Source organism: Homarus americanus, unplaced genomic scaffold (genome assembly GCF_018991925.1).
Source record: "Homarus americanus isolate GMGI-L3 unplaced genomic scaffold, GMGI_Hamer_2.0 scaffold57980, whole genome shotgun sequence".
Lineage (NCBI taxonomy): Eukaryota > Metazoa > Arthropoda > Malacostraca > Decapoda > Nephropidae > Homarus > Homarus americanus.
This window is the reverse complement of record NW_024716703.1, coordinates 127241-141169: the sequence shown is the minus strand read 5'-3', so window position 1 is coordinate 141169 and position 13929 is coordinate 127241. Positions and strand designations below refer to the sequence as shown.

The 13929-nt window shown below is 37.1% G+C and overlaps 1 protein-coding gene across 1 annotated transcript; it reads left to right on the top strand.

Annotated features, from left to right (window-relative positions):
- Positions 1 to 7871, top strand: LOC121858204 (U3 small nucleolar ribonucleoprotein protein IMP3-like). Its single transcript, XM_042354422.1, has 5 exons — positions 1 to 242; positions 1877 to 1984; positions 2989 to 3195; positions 5320 to 5392; positions 7739 to 7871. The coding sequence occupies exons 1-5, from the start codon at positions 109 to 111 to the stop codon at positions 7766 to 7768; spliced, it is 552 nt and encodes a 183-aa protein (XP_042210356.1). The 5' UTR covers positions 1 to 108; the 3' UTR covers positions 7769 to 7871.
- The last annotated feature ends 6058 nt before the right edge of the window (positions 7872 to 13929 follow it).

The following is a 13929-nucleotide window of genomic DNA, read 5'->3' as shown; positions in this document are numbered from 1 at the left end:
CGTCATATAGTAAACAAAACTGTGGCAGGGAGACTCGTCCTCAAGGTCCTTCTCTTCCTTAAGTTCCTTCTCGTCCTCAAGGTCCTTCTCGTCCTCAAGTGAACAGATATGAGGCAGTTAAAATATGCAGAGAAGAAGCTCCTTAAGCACACAGACTTCTTTAAGTGGGAAGTTGATAATAATCTAAAGGAAGTTAAAATTATGAAGAAATTTCTGATACAGAGACGAGAAGACTACACCTTGTGAGTACATTACGGGACCTTTTTATACTTTTTAGAGATTAAAGGGAGATTTTGAAGGTAATTCTGGATTTTATTAGACTATAATTGAAAGGTGAAGGTTTGCTGTTTTTGTGCTTTTTGTATAACAGGAAGGCTGCACCTTAAGAGTACGTAATGGGACCTTTATAGCGGTCCGACTAATTACCCAAATATAGCCGGAATGAAGTCAAATAATGGTCCTACATGAATAAATCGGGCTGCCAATCACTTCTCGATTATTATTTGGTGTCATAAAGTAAAAAAAAATTGGTAAACTTAATTTAATCTGAGTTGTGTTGTGTTAGGTTAGCTTAGGTTAGGTTAGATTAGATTAGGTTAGGTACATGCACTTGATCTATTAACTCAGATTAAATTAAGTTTACCAATTTTTTGTGACTTCGTGACACCAAATACTAGTCGAGGTTAGGTTAGGTTAGGTTAGGTACATGCACTCGATCTATTAACTCAGATTAAATTAAGTTTACCAATTTTTTGTGACTGTGACACCAAATACTAGTCGAGAAGTGATTGGCAGTCCGATTTATTCATCTAGGACCATTATTTGACTTCATTCCGGCTACATTTGGGTACATTTGGGTAATTAGTCGGACCCCCTCTTTAGGGATCTTAGGGATTTAAAGCTGGGTTGGCCGGTTTTTTTATCGATTTTTTTTTCGTGGGACGTTTTCCGAAAAAAAAAACATATTGCCTGAGCGAATGAAAATTATACCAAAAACCACTAGAAAAACAAAAACCAAACCTAACCTAACTGACTCTCACCATACGATGGAATTACCTATTTCTTTCCTTATTGGCCTGGTCCTTGTTCGTCGTTCGATTCTGAGATTCTTACAGGTTGCTGACGTTGATTCTCGCTAAACGGGGCACAGATAAATATCCACTTCCTAATATGTATGTCCAGTGAGGCAAAATACTTTAACTGAATTTACTGTAGTATTTGATGAGAGTGACCCTGTGTGTCGTGCTGAAAATGTTCAGAGTGTTCAATAAAAACATTACTGATAAGCTTGAACTGTGGGAGGATTACCCCTCAGAATAAGGTTAGGTTAGCTTAGCTTTTGATCCCAAAATTACCATAGGTAATAAAAGCTTTATTACCTCACGAGGGTGTAAAACCCTCAAATGTCATGTGTTAAAAATCGTAAAAGTAAAGTGAAGTAAAATTCATTCCTTGAACTTTTTTCTTTCTTTTTAATTTTTTGTTTGTTTGTGGAGGTAAAAAAGCCTTTATATTCTATGGAGAAATTTCATCAGGTAGCTGTTAAGGCTGAATTGAAAATGGTTCTTATTTTCTCTCTGCAGTGCTGGGGGAGGAATCTTGCTGTCTGAGGGTTGGACTAATGTTTTTGGATGAGGCTGGCTGCCTCTCTCTTTTATAGATTTATTTATTCATTTCGTCTCCTTTTGGATAATTTTTCCATCCAAGTTTTGTTTTGTTTTTGTCATTTTGTTTTTAGTTTAACCTTGTAGCATTAATTATCTTTGGCACCATGTAACCTTGGCTGTTGCAGTGCTAAGATAGTATTTCTAATAATTAATTCATTATATTGATATCTATTAGTAGCTAAGTGTAACATGAATGGTGTAAATTACAGATACAACAAGATGGCCCGAGAGACAAAAGAGCTGGCCAATAAAATAAAAGCTATGGACCCCAAAGACCCCTTTAGAGCAGAAGCTAGCGGTAAACTCCTCGAAAAACTGTAAGTGTCATTTATATGTGTGTTGCAGGTACTGGAAGATATTCTTTTAACCAAAAAAAGAATGGAGGAAACTGCGGCAGGACTATTGACCCATATTATGCAGCCCTGTTTACACCCAATCCTTATCGCTCATATATCTGTGCAATATATATTTGAAGCTTCCCAGCATGTTTGAATTAATGATGATGTTTGGTACAGTATTATGTTCCACTCATCTACAACTCTAATGCCTAACCAATTTTTTCCTATCTCACACCGAAATCTAAATTTGTCTTATTTAAAACCAGTACTTTATGTTTGCTCCTTGTTAGATATTTCTCTTCAAGTTTTTGCTAATCTTAGTACTATTTCATTTGTTTTCCTGTCACTGTTGCTTATTCTTAGCATTTGCCTATAACACCACATTTCAAAGGCCTCAAACCTTTTTCTGGTGTCTGGTGAAAGTGTCCACGCTTCTGACCCATGCATCAGTCCTTGCCAGATAAAGCCTTTCAGCAGCCTTTTTCCGAAATTGAAATTAATGTTCCTTTTCATTAGGTCTTTAAGATTATTTAAGGCTGTTTTTGCTTGCCCTATTCTTGTTTTGATTTGTTCCATACATTTGTCTAAAAGAGAGCTCAGGTTCTCAACTGGCTCAGCCATGTTAATATTGTCATTATTATCTACTCTGTATCTGTGTTTTTCTGGGTAAATAAACTGTTTCAATTCAATATTACTTCCCAAATACACAACATTTTTCACTTGTTTAAATTCCCTGTTGTCTACCATAATTATTATTTTAGGATTTATTTCTAATTGGGAAAGAACCATTATTTTTAAGGACAATTTAATGATATAAGTAGTATATTATTGTTTTATCCCTGAATACTTTTAATAGGTGGGAGGGAAACACAAGGAAGAGCTAAGTTTATTCAATCTTTCGGGCTACACAGGACCCATCTTGGCTCTAGTTGTCATAGATCGATCTTATCCGTCAATGTCCTCAGATACATCAAACATTTCAGATATACAATGGGACTCATTCCTACCAAGTGGAATCTCCAATTATGTGATGGCGTGACGGCCGCATCCTTCTGTCGCCGACGTCTGCCGTGTCTTATGGTGCGTAACAAAATGACTCCAGATTTACGCTCAGCTGTCACGTTCATCGAGCAAGGTCATATTCGTGTTGGGGCAGAAGTAGTGAAGGACCCGGCTTTTCTTGTTACAAGGTGAGTATCTACTGTACTTGTGTGTGTTCATGACTTGACAGTATACTTTTTTATTTTTATTTTCATGGAATTTTATTTAAATGAATTTCTTTTGATTAGTTTTTACTTTACATATAGTTTACTGGACTGTCATTGATCTTTTGTGGGCTGTTTCTTGTATATATTGAAAAGAAAAACTAAGATAGCTGAAGATATATTTTAAGCTCTCACTGAATTCACACATTTAATAATAATGTCAAGATGTGTATTTAGGTGACAAACATTGGTACCTAGCATTCATGTCGCACTCTGCTAGCCATTAGATTGCACCTACAGACGTCTAGACTTTGTACCTTAAAGAAACTGTGTTGCTGCATAATGTATTAATGAAAATAATAGTAATAATAATAATAACAATAATTATAATAATAATAATATTTATTCAGCAAAGTTGTCATACAGGTTTACAATTGGATACGCACTTATACAGTTCAGCATGAATATAGACAATGTAGGTACAGTATACAGTACACATAAGCCATGGGATTATACTACAGGTTGTACCTCTCTAGTCCGGCATTCCGTGGTCCGGAAACTCCCGTGGTCCGGAACGATTTTAGTTTGTCCAATAGGTAGATAGGCGTTTTTTTTTTTTTTTTTATCTGAATTATTATTATTATTACAGGAGTATTAAATTTTTGCCCCTCAGGCCCTAATGTGGGTCAGTGACCTATTCCCGGGTGGGCTAATCCCCTTAAAAAAAAAAAGCCGCGGGAAATTAAGGTTTGTTTACATCCAGCAGTTCGGCTGCTCTCTCTCTCTCTCTCTCTGCTTGTCTATACAGAGTACAACATTTAACCCTTCAATATATATGAGCAGTAAGTAAGTGTTGCTTTCATATTCTTATGTAGAGTAATGACGATATATTTTCACATGTGCGCACTTACATACGAGCAGTCTCACTTTTTTTTTTACCATTGATGGTTAGCTACTTATATTGTTCCATTTATTAACATTAAATAACATTACAGGTACTTCAAGCAACCATATTCATTTTTTACATTAATTTTACTACAGCTAAACTCAGGGTCTTATTTTCTTCAGTTTTATATGCAGAACCAATCAATCACTGGTTTCGTAAGCTTTAACATAAACAATGCCGGCAGCCGTCTCGTCTCCTCTAATATTCCACGTATTATTAATAAATTGTATTGTTAATTTTGCACACACGTACATTAATTCAAAAAAACCAAATTCAGAAACATTAATTAAAATATATATGAACAGTAAATAAGTGTTGCTTTCATATTCTTATGTAAAGTAATGATGATATGTTTTCACATGTGTGCATGCGCACTTACATATGCGATCTCTCTTTTTCTTTACCATTATCGTTAGCTACTTCTATTGTTCCATTTATTAACATTAAATAACATTACTTAAAACAACCATATTAATTTTACTACAGCTACAACAAAGCTCTTATTTTCTTCAGTTTTATACGTAGAACCAGTCAGTCACTGGTTTTGTAATCAACGAAAACAATGCTGTGTCATTTCCTCGTGTGTTTTAATATTCTACGTATTATTAATGAATTGTATTGCTCATTTTGCACACATAAACATTAATTCAATAAAAAAGACATTCAGTAATAAACAATAATGAATCTTTTGTACATAAGAGAAATGACGCTGTTTACACGATTATGCACGTCGTCTGCACGTTGGCGGGCCGTTCAAACCCGTCGAAATTCAAGTTTCCGCCTTCAAAATTTTTATTTATTTATTTTTATGTGTGTTCCAATAAAATACGTTAAGAATTAAAAACTCGCGAATTTTGGGAAACTACTATACGACATTTAACCCTTCAATATGTCTTCAAAGAGACCATGACGCAGAGAAAGTGGTGCTAGTGCTTCCAGGCATAAGCACGAGTCACTATCTATCCAGGAAAAGGGTGAATTTCCATGGTCCGGCAATTTCCATGGTCCGGCACCGGTCAGGTCCCGAGGTTGCCGGACTAGAGAGGTACAACCTGTATACAGTTTCTTGTATACCCAGATGGTGTATGGTGGTACTAAACACATGAGAACTACCTGGTAATTGCATCTCACAGGACACACTCTTATATTGTCTTGTGTTTCAGGCCCCTGGAGGACTATGTGACTTGGGTTAACACCTCAGCCATCAGGAAACATGTCAAACAGTACAATGAAGAGGTGAGTAAACCATTTGTCTAACATAGTACCATACTTTCTTTCTTTCACTCTGAAGGTGGTAAGAGGGATAAGCGCATGACAATAGCTTAAACTTGGCTTATTTTGCATCTTAAAGAAAAAATGCATAAACAAGAAGGGTTTGGGAGAAGGTACGATTTAATGAAATAGTTTTTATGAGTGTGACTGTTTGTTTGGTAAGAAAGAGTAAAGTAATGCCTGATGAATTTGTGTACAACTTTATCATTTTAAAGTCATGGGATATTTGAGAAAGGAGTATAGTTTAATAAATACAGTAAGACAAATTTATAAATGGAATACAAATACATATAGAAGTAGGATACTGTACTTTTGTTTTGTCCATATTCACTCACAAGCACTTGAACTCTGTATCGTCTTACATTTCTCCGTTACCTCTCCATTACTACAGTGAGACCTCCATTAACAGACTTATCTCTCTCCATACAACCCGTAAGCTGGGGGGTCTCACTTGACAGACCCTCGGTATAACAGACTTTCACCTCTATATAGTTCATTAGATAGAGGTTTCATATCTATCGGTTCCTTGATACTATAACGAACTTTCTTCTCCATATGGTCCGTTAAATAGAGGTTTCACTATATCTGCTATCAGCACTAAATCATTATCATATAAAAACTCTCAGGCCAAACTAGTCCTAAAGTCCCATTTACTATAACAGTGACTTCTTAGTCCTCAGATAATACCATGACCTCTCAAACAAGACATTTCTCCACCCCTAGCTTTGTCATTGCTTACTTTAGTACTTCATTTGAGACTCTTCTTGAATGTCTTCTCTAAGTACAAATACAACTGACAACTATTTATCCTTTCTTGGGTATTTCACTTGAAGTCCCCAGGCCATAAAGAATTAGTAATATCTCCGTAAGCCGGAATCTCTCGAACCCGGAACTCTCTGATAGCCGGAATTGAAATTTTATCGGAAAAATCGTTCTCATAGCCAGAATTTTCTTGAAAATTACGGCTTTGGGAACGATTATCTGAAGGGCACATTTTCCAGAAAATTCAGAGAAAATTTTCCTGGTACCCAGAAAATTCCGGGGATGGGGGAGTGTTTTTCCGGCTTTAAGAGAGTCGTCTCGTTACCTGGAAATCTCTCATTCCCGGAAGCGCTCCACACCAATTGTTCCGGCTAACGGAGATATCGCTGTACCTCTGTAGTCCTTTGGCCATAAGTAATTTACCTCTGTAGTCCCCTGGCCATAAATAATTACAGGTTGGACCTCATTAATCCGGGAAGCTTGGGACCAGACCGGTTCCGGATTAGCGAAAATTCCGAACCATCGAAGTCGAGGTTAAAAAAGGCAAAATAATGCATAAAAAGTACTATTACTGTCTAATTTCCTCAGTTCAGTATAGACATCTTTTCTAAAATAGTTAATGTCACAGGCTTACGTTTCACCACATTACAACCACTTCCACTGCCTGTTGGTCTCTCTGGAGGCATATTTAGGGGTAAATTATAAGTATTTAAAGGTGAAATAGTGGCAACAGCCTCTAGAAGTGAGCTATGACATCGTCCCGAACCATCGAAGCTGCCAGACTATCGGGTCCTGTATTAGTGGGGTCCAACCTGTACCTCTGTTGTCCCCTTATCTGGCATGAATCCAAACTGTATTTCATTAACGTCTAATCTCTCTCCCTTATCAATTTGTTAATCACTCTTTCCTTAACTTTCATAACCTTATCTAACAGCATCAGGTCTCTGTAGTTCTAGTATTCAAGTGCATCACCTTTACCCTTGTGTGGAGAAATAAGTTATCAGCTGTATATTAGGTGGTGTATATAGATAGATAGATATTTTATCGACCACAAATTATAAATACTACAGAGTTTACACTAAAATTTTATATAAAATGGTCAAAATGCAAATGCTTTAAAACACCAAACATTAATAAAAGTTCACTCATTCAACCAGTAACACACAAAAAAGAGGAAAACCATGAGTAAATAAAATAAAACAATAGATGAGTCAACGACCATTGTGTTCTTATTATACAACAAATACTTTCATGTTCTTGCTGGAATGAAACTGATATTTGTCTAAATCCCTTGTGTGGGGTCGTCTGTGAGCGTAAAAAATCGTTTGGCACGAGTCAAATACTTATAAAATATTAAAGGAGGCATCCCTGTAGTGAAGGGGTTAGTGGAGGTAGTGTACTAACCCATTGTGTACAGGATAGCCTCTGAGCTGAATAAAGTCGTCTGGAGTTAGTTTAATAAAATATTAAAAGTGGCGTCCCTGTAGTGAAGGGGTTAAGTGCATCACACCTAAAGTACTGTATGTCTTATTTTCTTTTTCTTTCCAGAGAGACGACTTTGACCTGAACAACTGCTAAAACACAGTCTAGTATTTGTTATCCCTGAAGGTATATTTTTTAAAGAAAGAGTACAGTACAGTTCAGCACAATCAAATCAAATTAATAAACTGACACACATTTACCTTGAGTTTTGATATTTTTCCTATTTCTGAATTTTCTGGGCAAAGGCCCAACTAATTTCTGTGTTCTTCAGTTTAAACAAAAGACTTTATCAATCCAATACAGGTTTAAATAATGACCAGTTTGGTGTGTTGTATCATGTAAATACTGTAGTTCATTGTGTGTAATGATGATGTTTTTTTTTAGACAAGGTACAGTGAGAGAATAGAGTATCTTCCCAGCTTTGGTCAAAATATAATCAAACCTGATGGATTATACTGCAAGCGTTACAGAGACTACATGTGTGTATCAAATGGTTCAACCCTTCTGTGATGTATTTGTCAAAACCCGAAAAGATACTGCACTTCATTCTCTCACTGTGCGAGTAGATTGGAGTGTGTCCTCAGGGTCTGGCGGATGAGAGTTCTAGAAGCATATGAAGACATAATCTGGTGGAGAGATAGAGACCAGGTAAACTGAACATACCAAATGAATATGAGAATGAAAAATTGGTAAAAGAAGTGTTTATTTCAGATGGATGGAGGGGGGGTGATGGAGGTACTGTACTGGATAGAAGGGGTATTGAAATCCTGGAAGTATTAGTAGTAGTGTGCATGTACATAAGGAGAACATGGTATTGACTCAAGAGTTTTATGAGGAAGGGCTTGCTGCTGATGAATGATGCTACATTATACAACATGGTAGGTGGACTAAAGGGAAGCTTGTGACTAATTCATGTCACATTTTGTACAGCAAATAGTGAATAAATGACAAAAAAGGTAAGCCATGCAGGAAAGGTGAAATAAAATTAGGTATTCATATTTACATACAGTTATACACAAATACTTTACTATTATACATGCATTCACACACACACAAAGATGTACACATGAGCTCAAATTAACATAAACAAGTAAAAAAAATAACATTAAGCTTGTACCTACACATATTTATTTAAGAAAACATACCTGGAAAAATCTCAACATATTCTACGTCTTCTTTTGATAAGTTGTGAATACTGTATTACTTAGTAAATGTATAAACATAATAACTACACTTACTACACCTCCAGTAAAAAGAAAAAGAGGCTTTATTGTTCCTGTCATAAGAACCTGTTTTGTTTTTATATTAATATTTGGCAGTAGTGTATGTCATATCCCCAGGAAGGATGAGGACTTCCTCCGAGGTGTTATCATCGGAAGATTCAAACACGGATATGAAGATAACTGTAGCTCTAGATATTTAAAAAGCATATAAAGGGAAGACATTCAGGCTACCTTCAATGTAAACAGAGACATTGTCTTTTGTGTTTAATTAGTACCGTACTCTACTAGGTACTCTAGAACAATGTCCCCCAATAACCAGTATCTTTACAATACTTTTCTATAGAAAAAACTTGTGTCTTACCACAAGAATAAGCAAAACCAGTTGGACATATTCCAACTTTCTTTAATACTGTAATTTTCCATATTTTTGTTGAGTAAATATGTTCCTGTCACAGAAAAAGTTTAGTAAAATGGCTGGTAAGAGACAGTGGCCTAGAGTTTTACCCAAACCTATATACCTGCAGTATGTACTAAGAGGTATTAATAAATAAAACTCAGGATATAGATAATAAAACCCATTAAATAATCATTATATCAATCAATTACGTCTTCTGTTTTATTATCCCAATGTTGCTGTTTCCTTTATAATCAATCAATCACAATACTGTCCTCATATCTAATGGTTGGCGACCACAGTCTAAATGTTCTTGGGCTGTTTTTATCAATCCTTTATAATAAAAATTGTGTGTGACCCTCACTATCAAACATGGCAGGTTTCCTCCTGTATTAACACTGGATACACCGACCGCTGAATGGCTGATAAGTGGCCAAAATTATTATAAAATAATCAACTAAGAGTACTGGGTATTGTACCTGGACCACCAAGAATGGTAGGAAAGAGCCCCATCCACTGCACCACAAAGGGATTAAAGAAATAATACCTTAACAACATTCTTATCCTTTATCCTCTTCACCACTGATCGGCTCGTTAGCTGCTTGGGTGATCGGTCACGTCTCTCTTACGCACTGTTGGCAAGTACTGGGCATGTACCGGCTCCTGAATGTACCTGAACCTGCTCCACTGTTGGTCAAGTCTGATCTTGAAAGAGCTCACACTTGGTACCGTCACAATACTTTCCGGTAGATTGCTCCAAGAGTTCACAGTTCACACTCGGTGCCGTCACAACACACTCTGGTAGATTGTTCCAAGAGTTCACAACTCTCACTCCGAAAAAGTTTGCCCTCACAGTTGTCTGAACTTGCGGCTTCTTCAATCTTGAGCTGTGACCACTTGTGGGGCGAGCGTCCGCCAGCTCCAAGTAAGGACACTCGACTGAGTAGTGCCCCTTGAGATGCTTATACACCTCAATAAGGTCGCCCCTTGCCCGTCTGTAGTATAAGCTCGGCAAGTTCAGGCGCTCCAATCTCTCAGGGTAGTTGAGGTGCCGAAGTGCAGGCACCAGTCTGGTGGCCCTCCTTTGAACATTTTCAAACAACTGACAGTCCCTAGCATATCTCGGGGACCAGACGGGGTGACAGTACTCCAGATGGGGAAGCACTTCACTCTTGAAGATCATTACGAGGGACGTACCGTCGAGTTATCTGAACTACCTTTTTATAAGACCCAATAATTTATTTGCCTGATTTACCTTCTTCTCGCAATGGCCCGAGAACTTTAGCTCATTGTCAGCATACACACCTAAGTCCTTCTCACATTCCGTCTCAAATAGTGCAGTTTCTTCATCCCGTTGGGACATATGATATGCCTCCTTGCTGTTGGTGTGCCCCAGGTGCATCCTCTTACACTTCGTGACATTGAATTTCAGCAGCCATTTCTTCGACCATTCTTGGAGCTCACAGAGCTCCTTCTGCAGCTCTTCACAGTCTGCTTGGTTCTTGATTTCCTGAAATAATTTGGCGTCATCAGCAAACATTTGTACGGAGGAGTGTACAAGGTCAGGCATGTCATTTATGAAACAAAGAAACAACAGCGGGCCCAATACACTTCCCTGTGGTACCCCGCTTGTGACAGGTACAGATGATTTCATGCTTTTAATCACCACACACACTGCTTACGGTCATGTAGAAAGTCTTCTATCCATGCTAGGACATTTCCCGAATTCCGTATCCTTCCAGTTTGATTTTCAGGCTCTCAACAGTGTACCTTGGCAAAATCTAGGTGTACATTGTCGATATTACCATCCCATTCCAGAATATGGGTCCAATTATCCAATACCTTGAGGGAACTCGATTGAAAACCTATCTGCAACCTCGGTTACTCTCAATTGGCTTAGTCATGTCAATATTGTTATTACTGTCCACTCTGTATTTCTATTTTTCTGGGTTGTGTGCTAGCTGCAGTCAATCCTTCGGCTAACACCGAGTAGGCAGGAACCATGAACTATAACACTTTCATTAAGGTCTGATTTTTCTATAACCATCGTGATGTAGTGGATAAGTTGCCTGTTCTTCTAAGTGGTCCAAGTTCGATAACCGGCTCTTTGGTGTTTGCTTTTATATTTCGCTATATTAATCCCTTAAAGTTAATTTGAAGTGAAACTGAAGTATAAATTTGATCTATTTTAATGTATATACTGATTTAGTCGGTTATACGTCTCTTATATGACCCCAAATACCACGTAGAAACGCTACTAGACCATGAGAGGCGTTGATATACCGTAATTCTTCACTATAGGTGCCTTAAGTGCTCATTCACGTAAGATATTCCTTTAAAATATGGATATAAACGACCCGGGTACACTTATAATATTCGCGTTTCGAAGCTTCAAATGTTTCAATGAAGCTTCAAAGACGATTCAGTGACGTCACTCTGAACCTTGGTACATAATGCCACGACTAACACTATTCGTTATGTCATTCTTCGCTCAACATTCACCATTGACTGACTGGAGCTGATAGGCAGGTAAGACTCCACACCCGGCACCTTCCGTCTCCTTTATATACTGTACGTGTAATTTTTTCTCCGGACTTGTTTATGCAGTGACCAAGTGAAATAGTTATTAATTGGATATAATTAAATAATAGTACTTAGTATAATTAATTACGACGTTATAAGAGCTGATATAAGTAAATAGTTGCCGGCCGGTTGTTGGAGCAGTTCTCTTTACCTCGTTAGGTCGTACCCCAAATTTCACTGGGCTGTCAGGCTTGTGATATCCACCTTGCAGTTTAAACAAATACGATGTTTTAAGAATATATCAAGTGTTATTCTAGGCAGTAATTTCTTAATACTTTTGGCTAATATCAAACCTTATGTAAATTCCTAGCCGCGGCATATTAATCAGAAAGACCTTCCAGTAATTTGATATCTGGTACGACTGAAAGCAATTTTCTTAAGGCGACATGGTGTATTTTATTTTTTTTTATGAACATGTCGGAGCAGCTTCGGGGTGTTGCACGGAAACACAAAGAAAAGAGCGGCTGGCTAAACGTGCAGACACGGCAGGCTATTCGACTGAATATTTTAAGACAATTAATTTCGTCGCGTACAAAGCACGGGCATAATTTCAGTGTCGTATGACCAATTTTTTTTTTTGCCGTGTTTTACCCAGCTATTTCCCTTATCCTTCATGACTATCCCACCCAGGTGACTTTTACTTTTAAATTCTTCTTAAATAAATAAATAGAATAGAGAGTTGCTGTATAGTTTATGTTATTTACTATCATCCAAAGAACACCTGTGGGGGAAAAAAAGTAACGCAATTGCACAGTTCCTTCTGGTGTTAGCCATCTGGTCCACTATTACCAATAATAATTATAACAATAATAATTTAGTAAAGATTTCATACAGGCCGATCAGTGGCGAAGAGGGTAAAATAAAGCACATCAAAGTAAAACAATTGCTCTATCCTACAAGCATAATAAAAAATTAAAGAATTTATCCCATAAAAAATTCATTTTCTTTGATTATAAAAAAGAAAACGGATATAAATAAACAGTTCAGTGAAGGAATTTAAATGAGGGACTTAAATTTTTTTTGTGAGATCAAAACTGGGATTAAATGATTTTGAATGAGATTAAAGGCCGGAATTAAATGACTTTGAATGAATTTATAGGTGTTATCGTAGTATTAAAGAGACCAAAAGAGTATCACTTTAATTAAATATTGATATAGGGCATTTGTGAGGGAAGCGACCTAGGAGAAAAGTGGCTCAGAATTGTGAAAACTAGTGATTGTAAAGAGAACATTTTCGAGATTCGGTCTGGATTGTACATGCTCGGTGTGTATCGCCAGAAGGTGTTAGAAAGAAAGCCATCATCGAAGACGTGATTGATCGTTTTGGAGCTGATAAGCGCAGCCTGTAGTATTTCTTAATCATCGAAATTACGTTGCTGTTCTGAGAAAATCGCCATCGTGACAGCTAGCATTGGCAGTCACCATCCCTAGATTATTATGATTACTAATATAAAATAATTATCGTTAGATTTTAATGTTTAAGGTCATCCCTGTAATAATTTTAGTGCTTATTAATTTGGTGATAACAATGATAAATGATATTGCTGATCATATATTACGCGAAAGTAACTCGATTATACTTGATCACACTTTTTGAATAAACTGAAATATCAGGTCTTGTCATACTATCTTGTACCCCCTGGAAAAAATCCAGCGGACACCCATGGTTATACAGTTCAGCATGAATATAGACAATGTAGGCATAAGGTGCAGGTATAGGCTATGGGAGTATACATTACAGATCCTGTGTGCCGAGACAGTGCAGGTATACAACAATGGCAAACAGTAAGGCTACTTGAGCAAGGATCCCGACAAAGCTGTTAGGTGTTTATTTCCACAGGAGTATTAGTAAAAGTTTATTTGATAGTCTGATGAACACAGGTGCTTGCCTCTCAGGCAGGTAAGTGTACAGTAGGTGGTGGTTTTGCGCAGTAAGAGTGGTGAATTTTTCCTATTTATAATAAAGGATGAGAAGAGTTTCATATAACACTTGGCAGCTCGCTAAGGACTGCCATTGTGCTCAAGATCATAAATATTGTTCAAAATAAGCAACACCT

What these genes read in the sequence shown, in the direction of transcription:
- LOC121858204 (XM_042354422.1), top strand. Translation starts at nt 109, where the DNA reads ATGAGGCAGTTAAAATATGCAGAGAAGAAGCTCCTTAAGCACACAGAC. An exon ending in GGTAAACTCCTCGAAAAACT is followed by an intron (nt 1,985 to 2,988) that starts GTAAGTGTCATT and finishes CAAACATTTCAG; the next exon opens with ATATACAATGGGACTCATTC. An exon ending in CCGGCTTTTCTTGTTACAAG is followed by an intron (nt 3,196 to 5,319) that starts GTGAGTATCTAC and finishes CTTGTGTTTCAG; the next exon opens with GCCCCTGGAGGACTATGTGA.